Raw genomic sequence first — 22,010 nt, forward strand, 5'->3', positions numbered from 1 at the left:
TCGATATTTGCAAGCAAAGACGTACGACCAGGTGTCACACCCTGGATGAAACGCGAATAGGCTAAGGTGGTCGGGCAAAAAATTCTGTGGTTCTAAAGTCGCGATCTTGGTATCAAAACGTCGCATTGGGTCTCATTCGTTCATCCAGACATGAACATTTTCTGGCAACACTGGATCTCTTCAGATTCTAGAGGTGGTGGGTGGTGGTGGTGAAAAGGGCTCGCCGTTGTCGGCCTCACAGGGGTGGGCAACGTCACGACTGATGCCCTGGGGAAACGTGCGTCCTGGGCCGACTACTTAGGGAACTGTGCCGACATATGTCTGAAAGCGTCTGAGGATAACCCAGGAAAAAACCCAGACAGCACAGCCAGCACCGGGATTCGAACCCGATTGTAGAGAAAGACGTGGTGCAGTACATTGCACCTATGGGATATGCAGGCATAGCCGACTTTAGGGAGGGTGTTCCGCGATTCTCGGAATCAGCTGCGTCAAGGACTCTGAGCGACGAATTTGACGGGCTTCCCAGTCTGTCAGCGCAGGAGGCTCTGGCGGGTCATTGTGTTCCCGAGGCCTCATCATTGGAGACGAATGGCTAGGGTTTTCCGACAGGGACAAGTTAAGCAACACAGCAACTGTGATTCGCATCTGCACGGCCATTCCGCGCGTGCGTTCCTGCAGCAGTGATCCAAGTTCTTCCCGGATCACAAACTCCGCCATGAGTGCTAAATCATTTTGTGGAGCAGGAGACAGTTGCTTCCAACGTCGTGGTGACATAACACAAAACGCCGCATCCTACTTCTGACACCAAATGTTACAGAGCCCAGAGGTCCAGTTCTATATCGTGAGCACCTATTAAATCAAAATCAAAATGTGTAGCACCATCGTTATATTTGCCTCCATTTTGCGACAACATTTATTGCAGCCCAGGCGGAGTTCAGGAGAACTCCCCCTTGAAGTGCTACGATGTCTACTGTATGGTGGGGTATGATGGGGCTTGCAATTTACTCTTTTTCGGGAATTAAGGTATAGTTTCCGACTCACGGATTATGTACAATAGTTAGGCAGACACCAAATGACAGGATGCTCATTGAGCAAGGTGTTGATAGATACCTGGCAGGTCATCATGAGAAGAACGATGAACATGGTTTACCTCATGGCAATGCTCGGTGCACAGTACCTTTGTACTTTATGTGCTCAATTTTATGAACCATTTTTATTTCAATTTTATATTCATATCCGTCAGATACACTCAGAGGAGGAGGAGCCAGACGGAAGAGCTCCCGATTACAAGGTCCTTCCAAAAGTATAAAATAATATCGAGACCATTTCACAAGCGCAACTTATTCAATGAGAATTGAAGATACAACCATAAAAGTAGTGACAAAGTCTAGTACCTTTTCAGATATCTAGTAACTTAAACAGATTCATCTGAAGAAAATAAGTGCTGTTTGATTAGTTTTTAAACAAAGAGAAATGGTTCGAGAGTTGTTTGGATGAAGACAACTCATTTCACGTATGTGTGCCAATTGCAAAATTTACGGCAATATTTGCTGTTACTACTGTCAATGAATGGAAAAAAAATACTAGGGGCACTAGGTAGAAGGTAATTAAGTTCCTGTAAAAGCGACTATGCTGGCCAAGCCCGAGTTTGATGTACACATTTCAGTATTGAGCCTGTTTGGACAAGCTTGCAGCAGCATCACAGGATCATTCTTGCCATTCAAACTGCCGAAAACGTGTCCAGGCTTTGACGCATATCTAAGTGCTGCCCTGCGATTCACTAATTTGATGGTTCACATAACAGTATGGTGTCGTAACCCCCACTTGTCAAGGGGTGCCTCAGGTTTTCTCAGCCAGGTTCTGGAACAAGATGAAAGAGCATGAGGGCAATCAAGAGAAACTACGTGGAGCGAAGATTATTTGCGCTAAGACAATGACTGGCACACTGTTCTCAGAAACAAAAACAAAACAAAAACAATTCATTGCTTAGTAGCTACTTATTAAGTATTTATTACCGCTCACTAACTACTCATTGCTATTGTGCATGTTGTAGTGCCTATGAAAGGCTAGAATGTAGTCATTTATTGCAAGTGTTTCACTACGCTGGCAACAAGAAAGGGAGCCCGAATGCTCGCTGGAGCTGCTGACGACGGTGACAACAGTGATGTTCTTTAAATGACGATGATGCTGATGGCAGCAACATTCAATCCCCGTCTTCGAGACGTGGTGGAAAGATAATTAGTTCAAGTCCGTTGCGTGTCGGTGGTGAATGCGCACACCAAGACCAGACGGTGTGACTATGTGACATGCTGAGGTGTGGGACCTATCTGCTTGGGTGGGTGACAGAGGTTGGTAGCTAAAGATGGACCAAAGGCCGGGAACATACATCTTTAATTACCGAAATTCACACCGGCTCACAACAATTAAAAACAGTGAATTAAAATTGACGTTTCGGAATCCATCCGGATTCCATCATCAGAATGCGGTCTAGGTGGTCGTCCCCGCTCTTTTATACATCAAGGGGGCGTAGCATTCGGGTAACGGGCCGGGATGCCTGTTCATGGTGTTATCTATCTTCTTGATAAACCAGGACTCCAATTGTTTACGTACCCCCCAACGTTTTTCATGTGCCAAGATTGCCGGTTTTTCTAAGTTCACCTGGTGCCCTGTTTTCAAAACATGATCACAGAGCTCTGTCTGCTTACTAGTATTGTATTTCATATCCCTTTTGTGTTCTTTCATTCTCGTTTTTGTTTTCCTACCTGTCTCCCCAACGTAAACCTCGGGACAATCGTTGCAGCTTATTTTATATATAACCCCACGTTCGTCCCCTTGTATCGTCTTATCCTTAGGGCGAGATATTAAGTTCTTTATAGTCACCTGTGGTCTAAAAGCAGTGCGTATACCTACCTCATCAAGAGCCCGCCTAATTTGTTCTGAGACACCCTTTGTGTATGGAATGGTTACAAATGGCTGTTGGCCAGAGTCCTCGCCTCCACGGTGCTCCCTGTTCATTCGACGGCACGTGTCGTCGATGAAACTGGGGGGATATAGTCTATTCTCTAAGCATTTCCGTGTAGCTTCCAACTCGGTTAACGTAGCCTCGGGATCGGAGGAAATGTCGACCGCACGAGAGGCTAAAAACCGGACTACAGATCTTTTATGTTCTAAAGGGTGAGCCGACGCATAGTGGAGGACCTGTCCAGTATCACAGGGTTTTCTGTGGACCGTGGTGGATATCAGCCCATTCGATCCCCTACTTATTAGAACATCAAGAAATGAAATCTTTCCGTGGGACTCCACCTCTGATGTAAAATTTATATTTGAATGTACACCGTTTAAAAGGTTAGAAAAATTGTCTATGTCCCCTTTCTTAACGATCACAAAAGTGTCATCGACATATCTCTTATAAAATGTAACTGCGGGTCCCGCCTTCCCAAGTGCCTGGTCCTCCACGTGTTCCATGACCATGTTAGCAATTGCCATGGAAATCGGACTCCCCATTGGGCATCCGTCGATCTGCCTATAGATTTTACCATTAAACAGGAAAGCCGATTGCTCTAAACACATCTTAAGTAGAGATATAATGTTGTCAACCGAAAGAGCGGTACGTTCAGTTAAGGTGGTATCCTCTGTAAGCTTTTCCCGGGCCACCATTATAGCGAATTCTAGTGGGACGGATTCCCTATGGGGAGTCCGATTTCCATGGCAATTGCTAACATGGTCATGGAACACGTGGAGGACCAGGCACTTGGGAAGGCGGGACCCGCAGTTACATTTTATAAGAGATATGTCGATGACACTTTTGTGATCGTTAAGAAAGGGGACATAGACAATTTTTCTAACCTTTTAAACGGTGTACATTCAAATATAAATTTTACATCAGAGGTGGAGTCCCACGGAAAGATTTCATTTCTTGATGTTCTAATAAGTAGGGGATCGAATGGGCTGATATCCACCACGGTCCACAGAAAACCCTGTGATACTGGACAGGTCCTCCACTATGCGTCGGCTCACCCTTTAGAACATAAAAGATCTGTAGTCCGGTTTTTAGCCTCTCGTGCGGTCGACATTTCCTCCGATCCCGAGGCTACGTTAACCGAGTTGGAAGCTACACGGAAATGCTTAGAGAATAGACTATATCCCCCCAGTTTCATCGACGACACGTGCCGTCGAATGAACAGGGAGCACCGTGGAGGCGAGGACTCTGGCCAACAGCCATTTGTAACCATTCCATACACAAAGGGTGTCTCAGAACAAATTAGGCGGGCTCTTGATGAGGTAGGTATACGCACTGCTTTTAGACCACAGGTGACTATAAAGAACTTAATATCTCGCCCTAAGGATAAGACGATACAAGGGGACGAACGTGGGGTTATATATAAAATAAGCTGCAACGATTGTCCCGAGGTTTACGTTGGGGAGACAGGTAGGAAAACAAAAACGAGAATGAAAGAACACAAAAGGGATATGAAATACAATACTAGTAAGCAGACAGAGCTCTGTGATCATGTTTTGAAAACAGGGCACCAGGTGAACTTAGAAAAACCGGCAATCTTGGCACATGAAAAACGTTGGGGGGTACGTAAACAATTGGAGTCCTGGTTTATCAAGAAGATAGATAACACCATGAACAGGCATCCCGGCCCGTTACCCGAATGCTACGCCCCCTTGATGTATAAAAGAGCGGGGACGACCACCTAGACCGCATTCTGATGATGGAATCCGGATGGATTCCGAAACGTCAATTTTAATTCACTGTTTTTAATTGTTGTGAGCCGGTGTGAATTTCGATAATTAAAGAGGTTGGTAGTTAAGTCTGTCGATGAAGATGTTCCCGCAATAGCTGTGAACAACAGCAGTGAAATGCTTGGGGAGCCCGTTGTAGGAGCTGGTACAAATCGTCATAAAGCAGCTGAAGGGGCTGCGTGCGACGCCATGACAGATTAAAATGGGGGTGGCAGATTGAAGATCAGGAGTCCAATCTTCAACTTGTGATCAACCCCATAACTCGCATTAGATGCATCACTTCGCACGTGATTAGGCAAGAGCCCCTGCGCGAGCCCAGCAATACGACTTTGGAGCGCGCGAATTCTAAATATAAGGATGATTCTCGCTATACCAGAGTTCAAGATCGGGGCTCAGGTCCAGCGTGCAGGAGGCGGATGTCGGAAGAATGTTGCCGGAGGTGCCAGCGTACTGGGTATGCTCACCGTACTCAGCAGTGACATCCGCAATGAACAACTGCCCCGGAAGCCCAAGTGACGTGCTACATATAGATTCTGACTGCTATGTACTGAATGTCTGGCTTGTGCGCTCTGTCAGGCCGAGCATGACGAGTGGAAGTTTGGTGTGCAATGTACCGCCTGACCACACGCCCGAAGGATGACGTTGAGCTGTCGGTGAACATGTTCCAGAGTGCTATTTGCTGGTATGTGATAAGCCGCTGCTTGCAGCTGAGTGACGGTGAGCTGGGAGCAGCACTGAGCGAAGAAGCGTGATGGAAATTGAGGTCGCCGGCGTACGTAGTAAGTAAAGACGTGGCGCCGAAGCGAGCAATCGATTGGTGGAGAAATTCCCATGCGACTATTGCAGCGGTACGACGGATACTGGAATGACTGCAGGCCACCTCGTGAAGCGGTCGATGTACATGACTATAGAGGATGTTTATTTTTATCATTTATCACTATCGGTTTGTCGCCTTGCTATTCCGCAAGAATATACGTAAAAATTGAAGTAACCGAAACTAACCAAAATTGTACCATTTGGGGCCTCTTTTTAAGAAGCTCAGGTTTCCGGTAAAATATAAAATTGTAATGCTGGTTTAACACACGGCCCCCAACCAGTATCACGACTGATATACTTCAAATGGAAGAGAACTGAAGGGGCTTGCCCCCCCCCCCCGGAACATGAACTAGGGGAGCGCCGCCTCCCCCGGGAAGTCCCGCTAAGAGACTGACACCAACCTTTGGGGCTCGGCGCGCCCGGGTCAAAAGAGCGAAGAGGCACCAACCCCAAAAATGCATCTTGCAATTTGTAAAATATGTATCCGCCCACCATACTCATTATCGCAGTAGAGGGTGAGGCGAAGAAACATAGAGGCTGACACAACACATAGCCTGAATTTCACCCAAAGCAATCAGATCAATGAAACGAAGCAGTCCCCCCGAAAAGGCACCAGCAGCTGCCAGTCTTTGGAACGCATATCCGTTGGGGGCGAGTTCAACTCCCGCTGCTCCATTTCATTGACCATATGCAATATATTGCGCGCATTTCGGGTCAAACACCGAGGATTCAATGCATTTTGTTCCTTTTGCACTCAGTTTTCAAAGGCGTAATGCCTTCAGTTGTGCACATGTTCACTGTTTACGTTCTCTCTTTTTTTTTTCTTCCTTCCTCTTATTTCTATACCAGTTCTGCATATAGCATAGGATCCCGCCAGAGTGTGTGGTTCTTCAGCTTTAGTTTTGTGTTCTTCATTTTTCTTTTCCTTTTCTTTCCTTCTTTTTGTTTTCTTTTGCTGTCTTTCTTTTGTCTTTTTTGTCTTCCCCGGTCCAGTTTTGTTTTTGAATAACAAGCCGACATCCATCTGGCTTACCTTTTCTTTCTTTTCTTTTTTCTTAATAAACATATCCCCCCCCCAACCAGAGTACTTACTTCGTGGTGCGCCCTTGCCCCCCCCCACCCCCGGGGAAAATGAAAACTCTCCGTCTCTGTTCTGTTTGTTTCTTACAAGAAACTGAAAACAATTCGATTGACCAATGTACAAAATTCGTGGGATGATTCCTGATTGCTTTCACACGAAATCGACAATCTGAATGAAATAACCATTAAGATGCAGACAGATAATATGAAAAGAGTATCTCTATGTAACCAAAAGTGCAAGAGGTATTTCATAATGTTTGAGGGAACAAATAATAATAGTAAGACTATGATACTTTCGACAGAGGTTGAAACTGGTAAAGTTCAACAACGTGGTACATTGTTTACACATCAGGCAGTCCAACATCAAACGGACAGTCCAACAGACTTTCCATTCAACGTTCTCTTTATGCTTGATTTTTTTTGTTTACTTTTGTATTTTGTCTCTACTCTTTCCTTCAGCGCTGTCATCTGCCTACTGTTATCAATACGATCAGATTGTTGTAATGGACACACCTCCTTCCAACTGCCTTAAATGATTTCGCGTTAAGCAGTGTTCATGGCCATGATAACATTTCAATGCTTCGTCCCCATGCAGATACTTACCTCATCCCCTGAATAGCCGTACTAAGCCGGATACAAGTGGGCCAAAGATGGGGATAGCGTTAACTACACCCAATGCGACGTCCCAGAACCCAACCTGTGGTGCAGGTGGCATAGCATTTTTCATCTGCGGAATGTAAAACATCACATGATGATGGGTGTTGTACCCGAGCTGTGATGGCTGTCGAAAGACGACGGAGCTTTGAACTTACCTGTTCTACATCCAGGCTGTGGGTTTTGGCCATAGCTTCAATCTTTTCCATGTATTTACTCCTCTCCTCTTCAATAATCTAACGCAGAAAATGCCCTTTATTAGAAAGGGAGATAGGACATGTTCCTGCTACCTCATTCACTCTTCTCGATCGGCCCCTGCATGTCCAACGCTAACCAGAATAAAACAACAACAGCAGTCACATTCAACAAAAACATTCGACAAGCGGATCACGAATTCTCCGCGACCAGCACAAACAGTCCCCCCCGCCCGCCGGCTGGTCGCGAAGGCTACCGATGCCCTTCCAGCCGCTCCGCTAGAAAGGGCGCTCACTCATTTTCTTTGTCCGAGTGACATTTTCTCCAATATCCAGAAAGTAAATTATCACTGGCCCGATCTCGCCATGCGTTACATCAAACTGCAAAGGAACACCAATTCGCATTCGATTTGCGGCGCCATTGTCAGTGATGAACGCGGAGCGAGACGGCAAAGAGCTTTGGAATCGATTACAACGGACGCGGCACTCTCTTTAACACCATCTACCCTTGGCGGACCCTTGTGCTCTGCAGCTGCCGGTAAACTACGTCAAAGGGGGGGAAACCGAGAGACAGCCGCTTTCGTCAGTAACAATTGTGAGAACGAAGCGGGTGGCATACTGAGTCACACATACTGGGGCACACAGAAATGAATATGTTATCACGGATTCCGATCAGTCACATGTTACAGCCTTTGCTCTCACTTTCACAGATCTTTCTTCACAAGGAGTCGGTGATATGTTATCAGCATCTTCGAGTCTGCTTTTGCGCAATATGCAGGAATTATGCCACTAACCTAGAGAAATATTAATACTCGGTGTCCCAGCTAAGTGCGAACACATTTCTTAAATATATAAATATCGCTATTTCTGCGATGAAATCGATTCCAATATGTCATACGCTGAAGGGCACTCCTTAGCAGGGCATTATCAAACTGCTGAAGCAATGCCTTAATTAACATTCAATAATTAACTTTTGAGCTACGAAGTTGTCCCAATGAGAACATCTGGCCCCTCCGGTCACCTGATACCGGATCTGTTTTTAGACCAAAAATCCGCTCGATAGATCACCCGCAAAAAATTCGTGGAGGAACACCATTTTTTCTTAATTTTGTTCATTGCGCGTCTTCGGACACACGAGTTCCCTTCACCCACAATGTGAGAGGGTAGGAAAGTACATTATAGCCTCTTGCGTCCAGGAAAATGACTAAAAGCAAACACAAAATGGCAACTCAAGATAAGGGCAGTTCGGATATAGAGTGTTTGTTTTCATTTTGTTTTGTCAATTTAAAGCTGTTCTTCGACGCATGAGGCGGCATTGTGCTCCTTCCCTTGCCACAATTGAAGTGAAGGAAAGTGCACAATGAACAAAATAAAGAAATGGTGCTGCTTCATTTTTTTCTTTTTACTGTTTATTATTATTATTATTATTTTTTTTTTTTGCGGACGATCTATCGAACGGATTTTTGTTCTGAAAAGGGCTCCTGTCCCAGATGGCCGAAGGGACCATATGTTCTCACTGGGGCAACTTCCTAGCTTTTAAAATTAAGATACTTAATTATTGAAAGTTAATTAAGGCATTGCTTTAGGAGTTTGCTAATGCATCCTAAGGAGCGCCCTTCAGCATATTCTATATTGCTATCGATTTCACCTCGGTAAAAGTGATATCTATATATATATATTTAAAAAAGAGCGTGTTGGCATTTACCTGGGACACCCAGTATCTCTACACCACAAAAATTAAATATGAAGGCATGTCCTATTTGTTCAGAGTAGGTTTACTTACCATAAACGGGAACAGAAGCAAAATATTTTGGTTTCCATCTCGAGAAACCAAAACGAAAACGATATTCAAGGGTTATAACAATATCACAAACAAACGTCAACGGACGTAATCCATCCCTATGGTGAACTACCACCCTTAAGAAAATTTATTCGTCTGTTTACACCGTGTTGCTACAGGGTCTGATCCCTAACAGGCTGAACACACTGAACGATCTCGAACAAACAGAAACCGAAACCAGTATCCACGATATCTAGGGGACCATAACAGAAACGAAAGTGCAAGTACTTGAGATACGCGAAACATAACCGGAAACATTATTTCATGTAGCGAACCCAGGCCAGGTCAGTCAGGTTGGGTCGGGTCGGTTCAGTCCGGGTTCGGTTCGTTTAGGCTGGGTGAGGTGAGGTTTACGGTAAAGTTGGGTTGAGTTGTTCGGTTAACGCCTCGGTGAAACGCTGGGCTAACGTATCAGTTAAGGTTTCGGTGATGGTTTATGCTACGTTAGTTAAGGCTTAGGTTAGGTTAGGTAAGGTAATTTAAGCTGCATAGAAAGAGTCACCTGTTTGATTTTTTCTTCATAAACGCGCTGAGCCTCTTCTCGTTCTTTCCCAATCTGGTCCTTCATATCCTGAAATCAGTGAGACTTATAGGATGGCATGCAACATTAGCAGCGGCATATAACTATACTTACCCGGTTGTACTCTCTCAATATTTTACGAGAACGTTGGCACATGTCGTAGCAGTGATGGAGATCCTGCAACGTTACAAACCCGTTATTACGTGGGCATGTGTTGTTTCTTATGAGTTGAAAAACTGCACATACAGAGAAGACACGTACATACGGGGACCCATGTCATCTCTTTCGCGCATGTTTTTTTCCCCATTATTTTCTATTTCCATTGCTATTCTTTTCTATTGCCTTAACTCAGTTTTTTCAGGTCCCAAAATGTTGTGCTCTCAGTAACATGTGTGAACGATGTTTAATTGCATACAAGCATATAGGATGAGGGAGAGACTGCGCATGAAGTATATGTTTTGCTATTTTTAGATCCAAGGGACTGACTCCCTCAAGTCACTAACTCTTTCTCCGAGTTCAATATTCGTCATGGATACCAGTGGCAACAGCTGGTGAAAGGTGGTGTGAAGGCTCTGATTTATAAAAGCGTAAAGTTTTTCACACAATGCCGCACAAGCTCATGTAAGCAGTGTTCGGCAGTGGGTTACTTGTAATCGGTTATAAAAAAAAGTTAGTTCACGAATAAATGCTTTCAGTTTGAATAGTTTGCATGTGGTGTCAGCCTCGGAAATTGTATGGGGGAAAAGGAAGTCCTAATGTGGAAACGTCGTTGCACTTTACGCGTATAGTTACTTCTTTCTCGTAAGGTAAGCGCGGGTACACTGCAACAACTTCGTTCCTTTAGGAGTTCCTGTTTCCACTTTACATATAGGGTGTCTTTTTTTTTCCGATACGCATTTTTCATGTAAAAAAAAAACTATAAAGGCTATAGACGTCCTGCTTTCACTTCTACCGTCCCTGGGCCGGCCAATGAGAACATCCAGAACAAAATCCGTTTGGTAGATCGTTCGCAAAAAAAAAAATCGTGAAGGAACTGCATTTTGTCTTTATTTTGTTCACAAGCGCATCTCCAGAAACGCGTCCTGTCTTCACTCCCAACGTGAGTGGGTAAAACAGCACGGTGCCGCACCATTCGTCAAAGAAGAGCTTTAACTTGCAGAAAAAAAAAAAAAAAAAACGAAAAAAAAAAAACATGTATCGCGTAATGCTGTCGGAACTGGCCTTATCTGGGATTGCATTTTCTGTTTCCTTTTACTCTTTTTCGAGGACGCAAGATGTGACAGTGTTCTCTTTAACCCTCTTGCATTGGCGGTGAAGAAAAGACGGGTCTCCGAAGATGCGCGATGCCAAAGAAAAAGGTGTTCCTTCACGATTTTTTTGGAGGACGAACGATAGAATTTTGGTTCTGAAAACGGCTACGATGTCACGTGACCGAAAGAAACAGGTGCTCTCATTGTGACAACTTCGTAGCTTTTATAATTAAAAATAATAATTAACGATTTTTAGGTAATTAGTCATCCGACGACTGAGCAACAGATGGCAAGAACGTCCACCGGTCCACAGATGATGCCTATAGCCTTGTTTTTTTTTTTTTAATGGAAAATCTGTATCGAAATAGAGGGTGTAAATAGGCGAACGAAAGAAAACTGGCTGCTATTTTTCTGTTCCTTGAATAATTAGCAGTACCTGTTTCTTACACAACTAGTGTAAAGTTATCATCCGGTTTCCTGTCATAGCTGTTTTTGCGTAGCGCTCGTGAAAGCTTAATTTTGAACACCCTGTATAAAGACACACTGTATAATCAGATTGCGCGCTTATCGCCTTTCACTATAGCCCGCGCCAACTTGTGTTCGAATTGATGGTCAATCTTAATACTGCTTACAAGTAACTTCATACCCGACTCATGACAACACCATATAGACTGCGTAAGAAACGTAAATGACAAGAGCGGTAACTTTTGAAAGTGCTCCGAGATCTTCGTTAATGGTTGATTGGAAATAACGAATATCTGGGAGCATTCTCAACGGTAAGAAATCCTGCCGCCAAGATGATCTAAACTTTCTTCCTTTTCGTTTCTTTTTTTTTTTATTTTCCTTGTCAGCAAGGTTCGAAGCAGCGCTCACCCTGCCCAGGAATTTTCCCCAAAGCGGACAGTGACCAAAGGCGAATGACATCACCACCCGGACTTGACCTTCTGGAATATTCCCGAATCTGACTCACTGACAAACGCCTGTGGCGTGCTCGTGCGGATTATGACGTGACGTACCAAACCTATTTAGTAAAGTGTAACCACCTATGCATCTTTTGTCCTGACGAAGACAGTGCCACTGTGGAAACGTCGATTGACCCCTTGCTCATTTTGCTTTTTAACGTCTCATTATGTAATAAACTAGTGTTTGTCACTTCCATAAATCTCTTTCCGCGTCTTTTTTTTTTTTTCGTGGCCGTTTGGTAATCTTTTTACCTCAAGCAATTAGCGGGAGAAAAATTAACAGCAGCTCTTTGGCTGCACGTATAGCATAGGTTTTTTTAAGTCAAACGTTGCCATGCCAGTACTGGACAGCTGTTTCGGCCTTCTTGGACCTCATCAGCAGTCAGGCAGGCAACGTTTGAGCGGATGGCGTCCGAAGGTCATGTGGCACGTGATGCCTCCCGTCAGGGTGTCCTAAGACACCTCTGAAAGCCCAGTGCAAAGCAAGTCAAGTGTATACACTTGACTTTGGAAATAACGAAGATCTGGTAGCACTTTCAACGGTAAGAAATCTGGCCGCCTAGATGATCTAAACTTTCTTCCTTTTCGTTTCTTTTTTTCTTTTCCTTTTCAGCAAAGTTCGAAGCAGCGCTCACCCTGCCCAGGAATTTTCCCCTAAGCGGACAGTGACCAAAGGCGAATGACATCACCACCCGGACTTGACCTTCTGGAATATTCCCGAATCTGACTCACTGACAAACGCCTGTGGCGTTCGTTCCCAGTCAAGTGTATAACTTGAAAATTCACCGCGACCAGCCCCGACAAAATATGTAAACAGAAACCAATTAATTACAGCAACAAATGACCCGCTTCGGTGGCAGATTTTTCTCTAAAAGGTGTCCACTGAAGGTCCCAAAAGGGGTAGTACCCATTTTAATGTCGACAGCGCCCTGCTTTAGAAGTTGTGTTTTTTTACGAAACACATTTGAATTTTTATTTAAATAATGAGCGCCTCCCACTCATTCACGCGGTGCGCAGCTTGTAGGTGGTATCGCACAGATACTTGTAAAAAAGAAAGTTCGTCGATTGGTGCACCCGTTCGAGAATTATTTAGCCCGGGGATTTAACTCAAGCACCCGGTATATACAGGGCGTTTCACAAAACACAGCTATTTGATGACGTGGGAGCTCCTCTGCAGTTCATGAAACCGGTATGGGTTTTTAAAGCGTGCCGCAGCCCCACCTAACACGTATGCACATACACCGTACAAAAGTCCGACTTAATCCATGTGTTCATCAGTGGTTATGAACGCCAGAAGGGTTAGCGCAGAGTCATGACGCATGCCGTGCGACACAACGGCGTAGCATCAGGAACCGCATAAATGATTCACCATGGAAGTGAATATCGCTATGTGGTCTTTCTTCCAATGGTAACCCTGAACGCAGAAAGAAGAACGACCGTCCTATTTTCCGCATAGTCGAAATGGAGCACAAACCCTGTAGAATCCGAGAATGTCTTGTCACTACGTATCGTGTTCCGTTGAATACTGCGCACGCCGTCATGAGCTGCGTAGCGAGTTAGACACTTTCTCGGGAGATCGACAAATTGATCAAAGTTGATGGCTAATTTCTGAAGTGTGATTGATTCCCATATGATAACTCGACCTCCTCGTCATCGGCGCCAAGGATTCCGCCATCAATACAATCTCACCTGAACACGATTTGCACCTACCCAGTGTGTACGCCAAATTTGGGAAATCTGAAACTGCCCGAATCGCGCTCATTTATTTGGAGCCTCGCGGACCGAGAACGAAATAACGCAGAGACTTGCGAACAGAATTGTTTTGCGCCTTTTTCGATTACGAACACACCAGATCGAGTGGCATAGTGGTTAGGATGATCGATTTCCACGTCGGGACTGAGCGGTGACACGGGTGCGAAACCTGTCACCGACTGTGCTGTCTGAGGTTTTCCCTGGGTTTTCCAAAGACTTTCCAGACAAATGTCGGCACAAATTTCTCCTTGAAGTCGGCCCAGGACGCATACTAACCCGCCTGTTCCCCACTCGTTCCTGCTGTCCTCTCTCCATCTGTCCACGTCTGTACGCCGCTCATAGCCACAGCCGCTTCGCGTCGCTAAACCGGAATTTAAAAAAAAAAGATTAGGAACCATTTTTTCCCCGAAGAAAATAACGATGTCACCGGAGCCCCTTGATCGATTATAAATGGAACCACCCAGTTATACTCAGTGTTACATTACGTGCGTGCTTACCGTCTGTAAATTAGTTTATGTACACACGGCGAAAAACGCAATTTATTAGCCCGGTTCTGACACTCGCGCTTTTCCGCTTTAGAAAGATGTTTCTAGAGCCAGGCGCATCCATCTTCAGCAGCCATAGAGTGTGTCGTCTGCTAGCGTACACACGGAAGCAAAACCTTTCCCTACGATTCTTAGGGTGAATTCGGGTGGTCATTTCGTGACAACGTGGCCGAGCTGGACCACGTGACCGTTGTCACCCGAACATGAGTGCTAGGAATCTAGCGGTTTTAGTTACTTGAATCACGCTAGGGGCATCGCGGTCGCGCGTCTTCGAGTTCTGTCGTCTGCTAAACCATGTGATTTCAACGTGCGGAGCCATATAGCGGAAGTTATATGGTACATTACCTTTACGAGCTGTTCCCGAAGTTCGGTGTCGTGCTTTCCCATCTTCTGTTCGTTATCGTACTGTGACAAGCACTGTTTCATCAGTCTCTCATGTTGCATCTCAATATCAGTGTCGGATTCGGAACAAGTTTTCGTAAGGGCGATCTGTAAAAAAAAAATATATGTAATGAAATGAACGGGCGCATTGCAATTCCTGGCTCCGGGAGTATGTCGGCATATAAATACATATTAAAGTGGTTGCGACAGGTCATGCTAGGTTATCAGAGATAAACGTAAAAGGCCATTCTTTGCGCTGATGTTAGCCTGCATTGAAAGCTTTACAGCGAAGAGGGTAATAGAAGCTGAGAAAATGGGAAATGGCTAAAAATTGGGCTGTTCTGTATTTCATGCTTTAAAAGCGATAAACCTCCCGTGCCGGGAAACAAATCAAAGGACGACACAACACACAGCACAGAAAGGTGAAAGTGCGCTGTGTGTTGTGTCGTTCTTGGACTTGTTTCCCGGCACGGGGGTTTTATCACTTTTAAAGGAGAAAATGGGCACTGCGAATACCGTAACTCATGCAGCTCTGACGTCACAGCCCTCGCCACCGCCAGTGAGGCAGCGCACGAGAAATCACGAGATTACGATTGCGAATGGCAGTGGACGCAACTCTGAGAGCTGTGACGCCTGGACTTCGCCCGGGAGTTCGTTCGAGGGCTTGTATCTCGCCAAGTACGACGCGCCGAAGAATAAATTTTTTACTCGGTATTCTGGTACGCAGTAGGATTCGTCCATGATGTGATCAACCACATATATTAAAGCCTCCATGCTCCTTCAATATAATTATTATGCAGGATGTTTATTTTTATCCGTTACTGATTTTTATAAAGCAGAGCCAAATTGGTGCCGTATTTGCAGATGAGATGGCAAGGTGAACATTATCTAGTCCAGAGTATGTAACTGCAGGATCATTGTATGCCTGCCTAAATTCATTAATTAACTCTTTCCCTATGGGGTTTCCGTAAGGGATCCGTACTCACCGGATCCCATTTCGTGCTAGACTCTCGCCCCCCTCTCTCACAATATTGCTTTGTCACAGGCCACATCCAGCCCATAAACGCTGTGCCCTCAAAGCTCTCCTCACCTTTCTTGACACCATAGGACTTCGATCCTTATTGTTATTGTCATTACTTCATTTCCTGCATAGCGCAAGAGGGAGATATTCCCAGGATAGCGGGAGATATTCCTCGTTGAAAGACATTTCATGTTTTAAAAACCCTTAAACGCGCACGTGTATTGAAACATCGATCGCTGAATTTCGCTATGCAAGTAAGGCGAAACAAGAAATACGCACTTTTCCAGAATAAAAATGACGCGTCCTTCGTCTATCTTGTCAACGGAGTAGCTCTTACACCAATCAGCTCCATCGCTCCAAATCAGGTGGCCCTCCCATATGGTTTCCATGTCGTGTTTCTGAGCTTCAAAATAGCTTATTTCCCGTTTCGTTTCATTTACATAGCGACACGCAGCAGGGGATACCTCAACACACGTGCGCGTTTAAGGTTTTCTCTTTTTCCATAACATGGAACGGCTTCAACAAGGAATACCGCCGCGAAATCCCCTACTTAAAAAGTTGAATAATGCATTTTGATGTAATTAGATCATATAACTCAGCAGCAACTACAGTACCTATTTGGCGTTCTTAATTTCTAATAAAGATCCTGTAACGAATAAATATTAACACCCTGTATATTATATCATAATATATATCGCATTCTGTAACATAATGTGTTATAATTGCATTAACATTGCAATTATTAACATTCGCCATAAGCCAAGTTCGCCTTCGTTGGAGCTTTATACAGGAAGACGGCTCTTGTATATGATCGGGTTCAAAAGAGCGGTCTTTCTGCGAATAACACCAATGAATTATTTTCACCCGTCCTCCCTGCCGTGACAAGGTAAGCCTATATAGACATACACGTCGGTCTTGCTATAGACGTGACTAAGGACCGTCTTTCTTCTTATGCACACTACCCGACCGCACAGCTCCGTCTGCGGCTGAGACCAGTCCACTGCTTTCGTTTTGTTCGATATAAACCTATTTAAAGTTTGACAACCAAATGTAGGAAAACACAGAAGCCTACCCGATGGGCAGCAAAGTTTCAGTTTCAGGTTCAGCTGTTAACTTAATCGAAAGTTAAATTAAGTCTTAGCTGAATTGAGGAGCAAGTCTCGTTTTTTTTTGTTTTCAAATTGCGAACTTTTTTTTTTACAATTGCAACAATACCACGATTAAATTTTGTAAGCGTTATGTTGACGAGACATTCCTTGTTTTGAAGCGCGTGGTTGTCACTTCATTTCATACTTCATGAAACCGCCTTCGCAGTAACACAGAGTTCACGATAGAAAAAGGTGAAAAAAAAAACAACACAATCTCCCCTTTGTAGATGTTCTATATCGTTCTAGGTCCTGCGATGACTCAGGACATATAGACAAATCCGTTTACCTGAAATTTTGTAGCACTCTATTAGTCCTAATCTTTCATTCATACAACGTGCCAGAGCACAAAAGGGCCGCGGTCAGAAGCCTTCACAAGCGTCTGAACGCGATTTCAAGCGCTTGCAAAGTAACGGACACCGAACATTTGATGTCACGTGACTTCCTCGCCAAGAACAGGATTATTACCGTAACTATTTAAGATAAAAACACAATTTCAGGGACGTGTTGTGTTCATGAGGTGAGCCACAAGCGATACCGTGACAAGCGTCCCCCATACGTGGCCTATTCCCCATGACGTTGACTATACCACCTGTCTTGTGAATGGTGACGTGAATCTCAACCGACCGTGCGTATAAGCACTACGTGAGCTGCCAAGAAATAAAGAAACAAATAAGTCGATGTCATTTCGATGCCATGGGAGAATTGTGCTGACGCTTTTTCCCATTATTTTTCTAAATTTGATTTTTTCTGGTATTACACTGCACAGCGAAGATATCTTGCATAGTGACTCCCGATGAACAGCTTGAAGAACGAGGCAGGTTTTGCAGACGCGTTCACAGTCGCCTCATTGGTCGTTTAACACGTTCTTTGAGTTGGGATTCAGAAAACTGCTTAGACACGCGGAAAAGTGTGTCTGCGTTAGCTGCATGAGAACGATAAGCTACGGTGCCTGAGGTCATTATCTGTAGCCCTGTAGTAACAAAGGACGCTTTAGTGGCAAACGCGCGTCTGTGACACTTTTGCATTATCGATTGAGGGTATACTTTTATGGAGATATTGTTTTAACTGGTTGACAGAAATATGTTCCTGCGAGAGAAACATGTCAATACGTGGCTTACCCCTTCCATTGCGGTTTCATATTTTTTTACGATTTCGTCGATGATTCGCTTGTTGTGGACGAATGCAGTTGCCTGTGAATATAATGAACATTGCAGAAAATTTCTGCCTGGATATCAAAGTACCATGGGCAGTCAAACCTACATTGAAGACAGACATGGGTTGAGGGAGCTCCTTCTGGTTGAAGATGGTGAAATAAGTCTGAAATAAAAGAACCAATTTTCACAGTCTTTTTCCCCAAAAGCACAGGGCTCAATATAACTAAGTCGTAATATGTTTACGGTGACAGACAACAATGAAGAACGGTTGGAAAATCGCGTCAGCAGATAACGATTTTTTCGACCTAGGTAAAATGAAGGTATGCATTCGTCGTACGTACACACATACATGCAAACTTACATACATACATACGCGCATACATACTCACGTGCACGCATTGATTCATACATGCATTCATGCAGACCCTGTGCCAAAAACCTCCAACTACACGCACATACAGTACGCGATGATAGTTTACCGAACACGCTGCGGCGCGTTCCTTCCTCAAAGTGACACCCTACAGCAGGGAAAGGGATAGTATACGGGCTTACAGTCAAATGACAATGTCATTTGACTGTCACTTGTTTTCAAGTTGGTACGGTCATATTCGCTACTAGCGTGTCAGTCTGAGGGAGGAATGCGCCGGAGCATGTTCCGTAAACTTTCATCCAGCACTGTACAGACAAGAGTTGCGGAGTTGCTACTCCGGAGTTGGAATGATTCCGGAATCACTGCACATTTAGCAGAGCCCGGAACGGAAGTGGAATTGATAGGCGGAAACTGTCCTAGGAATGGGAATGGAATGGTCTGGGTGCCCCGGTGGCAGTTTTGGTTTCAACGTGCTGGTTTCTGCCCCCGCACCCTTTGCATCACTCCTGCACACGCTCAAGACTGAAATAACATTGTCTTTGTGCTCTTTCCGTGCTTGGGAATGTCAATCTCCTCTAGCACTGCTCGACTTGCAAGTATGGTTACCGGTCCTTTTCTTTTCTTGGGGGGAATTAACGGGATGGAATTGGGTTGCCAAGCCATACCAGGAGTGGAAACTGATCATACCTTTTCATTCCGAGGAATTTAAAGGAATGGAATTATGGGAAATTTCCATTTCTCGGAATTGAATTGCAACTGAATGGGAGACCCACGATGAAAGGGAGACCCAATTCCGCAACCCTGGTACATACATCCATGCATACGTACATGTATGCATTCGTGCCTGCATACATACTTACATACACGCATAAATACATACATACACACCTTTATTTACCTCTCCACCCAGCCCTCCCACTGGGCGATGGGCCTTGGTTGCCATTTTTAAGGAGTCATAACTTTTAAAGAGATTTGGCTACCTACCAGCAATATAGATCATGGCGTGTGTGTGTGGATCATAATCAGATCATGGCGTGTGTCGTATTTTTCAAAACCTACTGTTTGCGCATACTGATTTCATCTTTAACTAGTCATAATTTCTATCACAGTTGTGGCGTACTATAGCTTTAGTTCAATTAATTCAATTATCATCATCATCACGTGCATACACGCATGCACTCATCAGTACAGATATACATACATGCGCACGTACGCACAGAAACAGAAGAACAAAACGAAGAAATTATCACGATGTCCTCCTTCCGTGACTGCACGGATGTATAATGTACAACGAACAGAGCTCACCTGAAACATGCACACGAGCTCCTTGCACGTGACAATCCTTCCATTGATCTTTTTGGGAACTAGCCTTTCGGGTGAGAGAAGGTAAGACATGAGGTTCTCCAAGTGATACTTGAAATCTTCAGATATATCTGTGAATGAAGATTGGCATTGTAAGGTATTTATGCACTTGAGTGTGTAGTTGTAGTTGGAAAACAGTAGGAAAGGCGTCCAAGCGAATGGGCGATGTATGGCAGAATTCCTCCAGTTGCGCTGGAAGTGGAGCGGTTGGGAAATGGCGCCTGTATGAGCGATACATCAGAGATGCCACATTATTAAAACGCTAAAGGCAAAGGCGACGCACAACCGGGTGTTCATCTTCACGGATTCGTTCGGAAGATTATACTGGTGTTTAAGCAGAACGGGACTCTAGTAACTTCTATGCCCGTGAGACACAGAGCTAGACTTGTTTGTAAGACACGGCGAAAAAGCATGTCCGCTGTTGCCTTTGTGTATCTCGCACCCCGATTTTTATCAACAAGGTTCTGTGTTGACGCAGATGTTCACTTGTTGATCATGTCTCGTCCTTCCCCTTCTGTTCTCGAAGATGTGCTCATATCACAGTATCATTCGAACACCTCTTCCCATTCGTGAGCCCTGATAGATTGCTTTAGAAACGTTTTCCGTACACTATTGTTGTGTTAATTGATTCGCAGGATTGTGCTCCTGTTAGTCAGCGATAACTGCTCAGCTCATGAAATTTAGCGGTAACGAAAATGTCGACACGCGGCGGCCGTTGCTCGTAAACATTACGCAACTGCCTGAGTCACCGCGTTACCGATTTCGAGGCTTATATTCCGCATAAAACGGCGTCTTAAAATGAACATCGTTCTACAAGTACGACAGCGAATGGCCATATTGCATGTGAATCGCTGTCGACATACTAAACGGGCTTCATTACGACGGGTAGCGCGGATCTCAGCAAGCCAACACGTGACCGAGTGTGTGACTTTAAATTTAGTGTACGCTTGCTTTTGTGTGAGAGCTACATGGATGCGTGAACCATGACCAATGCTTTCATCCTACGACCTCCTACGTACTCCACCGAGGGAGATCTACGATGGTTGAATTTGAAGGAACCTTACCACGAAGTCTTCCGTCGAAACCCGCGTTCTCTACCGCGTCACCAGGTCTGGGCAAGAGGAAACATTTCACTTCGCTGAAGCTGTTTCGGATATTTTCACGTAGTTCGGAAACTTCACTTGGCAATGTGAGGTCCCTTTGAAGGAGAGGGTGAAGCAGCTCTTCTCCTCCTTCCAGTCCAAACGACTTCTCTCCGTAATATTGCCAGTCGCGAATGAGGAACAGCAGCTTCTGGAACACTTCCTTGCTCTGGCCGCCAGCTCTTCTAGCCATGTTAGCATACTCGGCAAATAGCTGTGTGAAGGAGAAAAATCGATACAGACTGCTGACTGAGAGGAAGTAAAACTTTTTCTCTTCATTTTTTCCCTTTCTTTTTTGGCGTATGACTCCACAAGTCTCATTCACCCGAAACACTCGTTGGCCCAGAGGCAGGGTCGTTCTTCGACTTAAATACATCAACTATTGCCGCTCTATGTGCCCCGACCTCACACAACGGTTTTGCGTTCCTATCTGCTGCTTAGGTTAGGTTAGGGACCAAAAATTACTTAAATTATACCCAATAAATGGGTAATATTGGGATAATCTCAGGAATACCAGATCAATATTGGACCGGTTTTTTGAGCCTCCAGACAACATCGGGTCAAGATTCTGTGTTGCTTGAGTACATATTTTAAAATAATATGGTAGAAAAATGTAGAACTCTGGGGTCAACTTGGATTACACGAACTCAGATCGGGGATCAACTGACGCAACATTGTAATCCAGAATGTTTCATATCACGGACCAGATCTTCAAGAAAATGGTTTCGTAGCTATGCTTGCAAGACAGTAGCCTCATCTGGCACACGACTTAACCGATGGCCATGCTGTGTGAAACAACGCACATCTAATAATGCACATTTCTCGTCATTGAGGTACACAGGTAATTTTAACGCTACAGAATGCTTGTACCACGTATTGCCGAAAATATCCCACACGTTGAATTCAATGAAAATACCATTACCCAATTAAAAGCCCTTGTCTGCAGTCCAGTGTCTGCGATAAATTGTTATCCTCTACGGAATATGAGAGCAGCACAAGTGTCGTTCCAGCAGTGGAGTTATGCGTCCAGGCGGACACCCTCAGGAGGATAGTGTCAATACAAAATGACT

At 44.6% G+C, this 22,010-nt stretch overlaps 1 protein-coding gene across 1 annotated transcript in view; it reads right to left on the reverse strand.

The window, feature by feature from the left end:
• Window positions 1-1,194: 1,194 nt before the first annotated feature.
• The window catches only part of LOC135376456 (atlastin-2-like), a 40,491-nt gene continuing 19,675 nt past the window's right edge, over window positions 1,195-22,010 (reverse strand). Inside the window, exons 5-14 of the mRNA XM_064608976.1 lie at window positions 20,863-21,154; window positions 19,742-19,869; window positions 18,173-18,229; window positions 18,031-18,102; window positions 14,708-14,851; window positions 9,968-10,030; window positions 9,836-9,904; window positions 7,458-7,535; window positions 7,249-7,372; window positions 1,195-1,860 (exon numbers count right to left, since the gene is read on the reverse strand). Of these exons, the coding sequence (XP_064465046.1) occupies window positions 7,250-7,372; window positions 7,458-7,535; window positions 9,836-9,904; window positions 9,968-10,030; window positions 14,708-14,851; window positions 18,031-18,102; window positions 18,173-18,229; window positions 19,742-19,869; window positions 20,863-21,154 (1,026 nt within the window). The 3' untranslated portion in view covers window positions 1,195-1,860; window position 7,249. The remainder of the gene's footprint in view (window positions 1,861-7,248; window positions 7,373-7,457; window positions 7,536-9,835; window positions 9,905-9,967; window positions 10,031-14,707; window positions 14,852-18,030; window positions 18,103-18,172; window positions 18,230-19,741; window positions 19,870-20,862; window positions 21,155-22,010) is intronic.

The sequence above is a fragment of the Ornithodoros turicata genome, chromosome 1 (assembly GCF_037126465.1).
Source record: "Ornithodoros turicata isolate Travis chromosome 1, ASM3712646v1, whole genome shotgun sequence".
NCBI lineage: Eukaryota > Metazoa > Arthropoda > Arachnida > Ixodida > Argasidae > Ornithodoros > Ornithodoros turicata.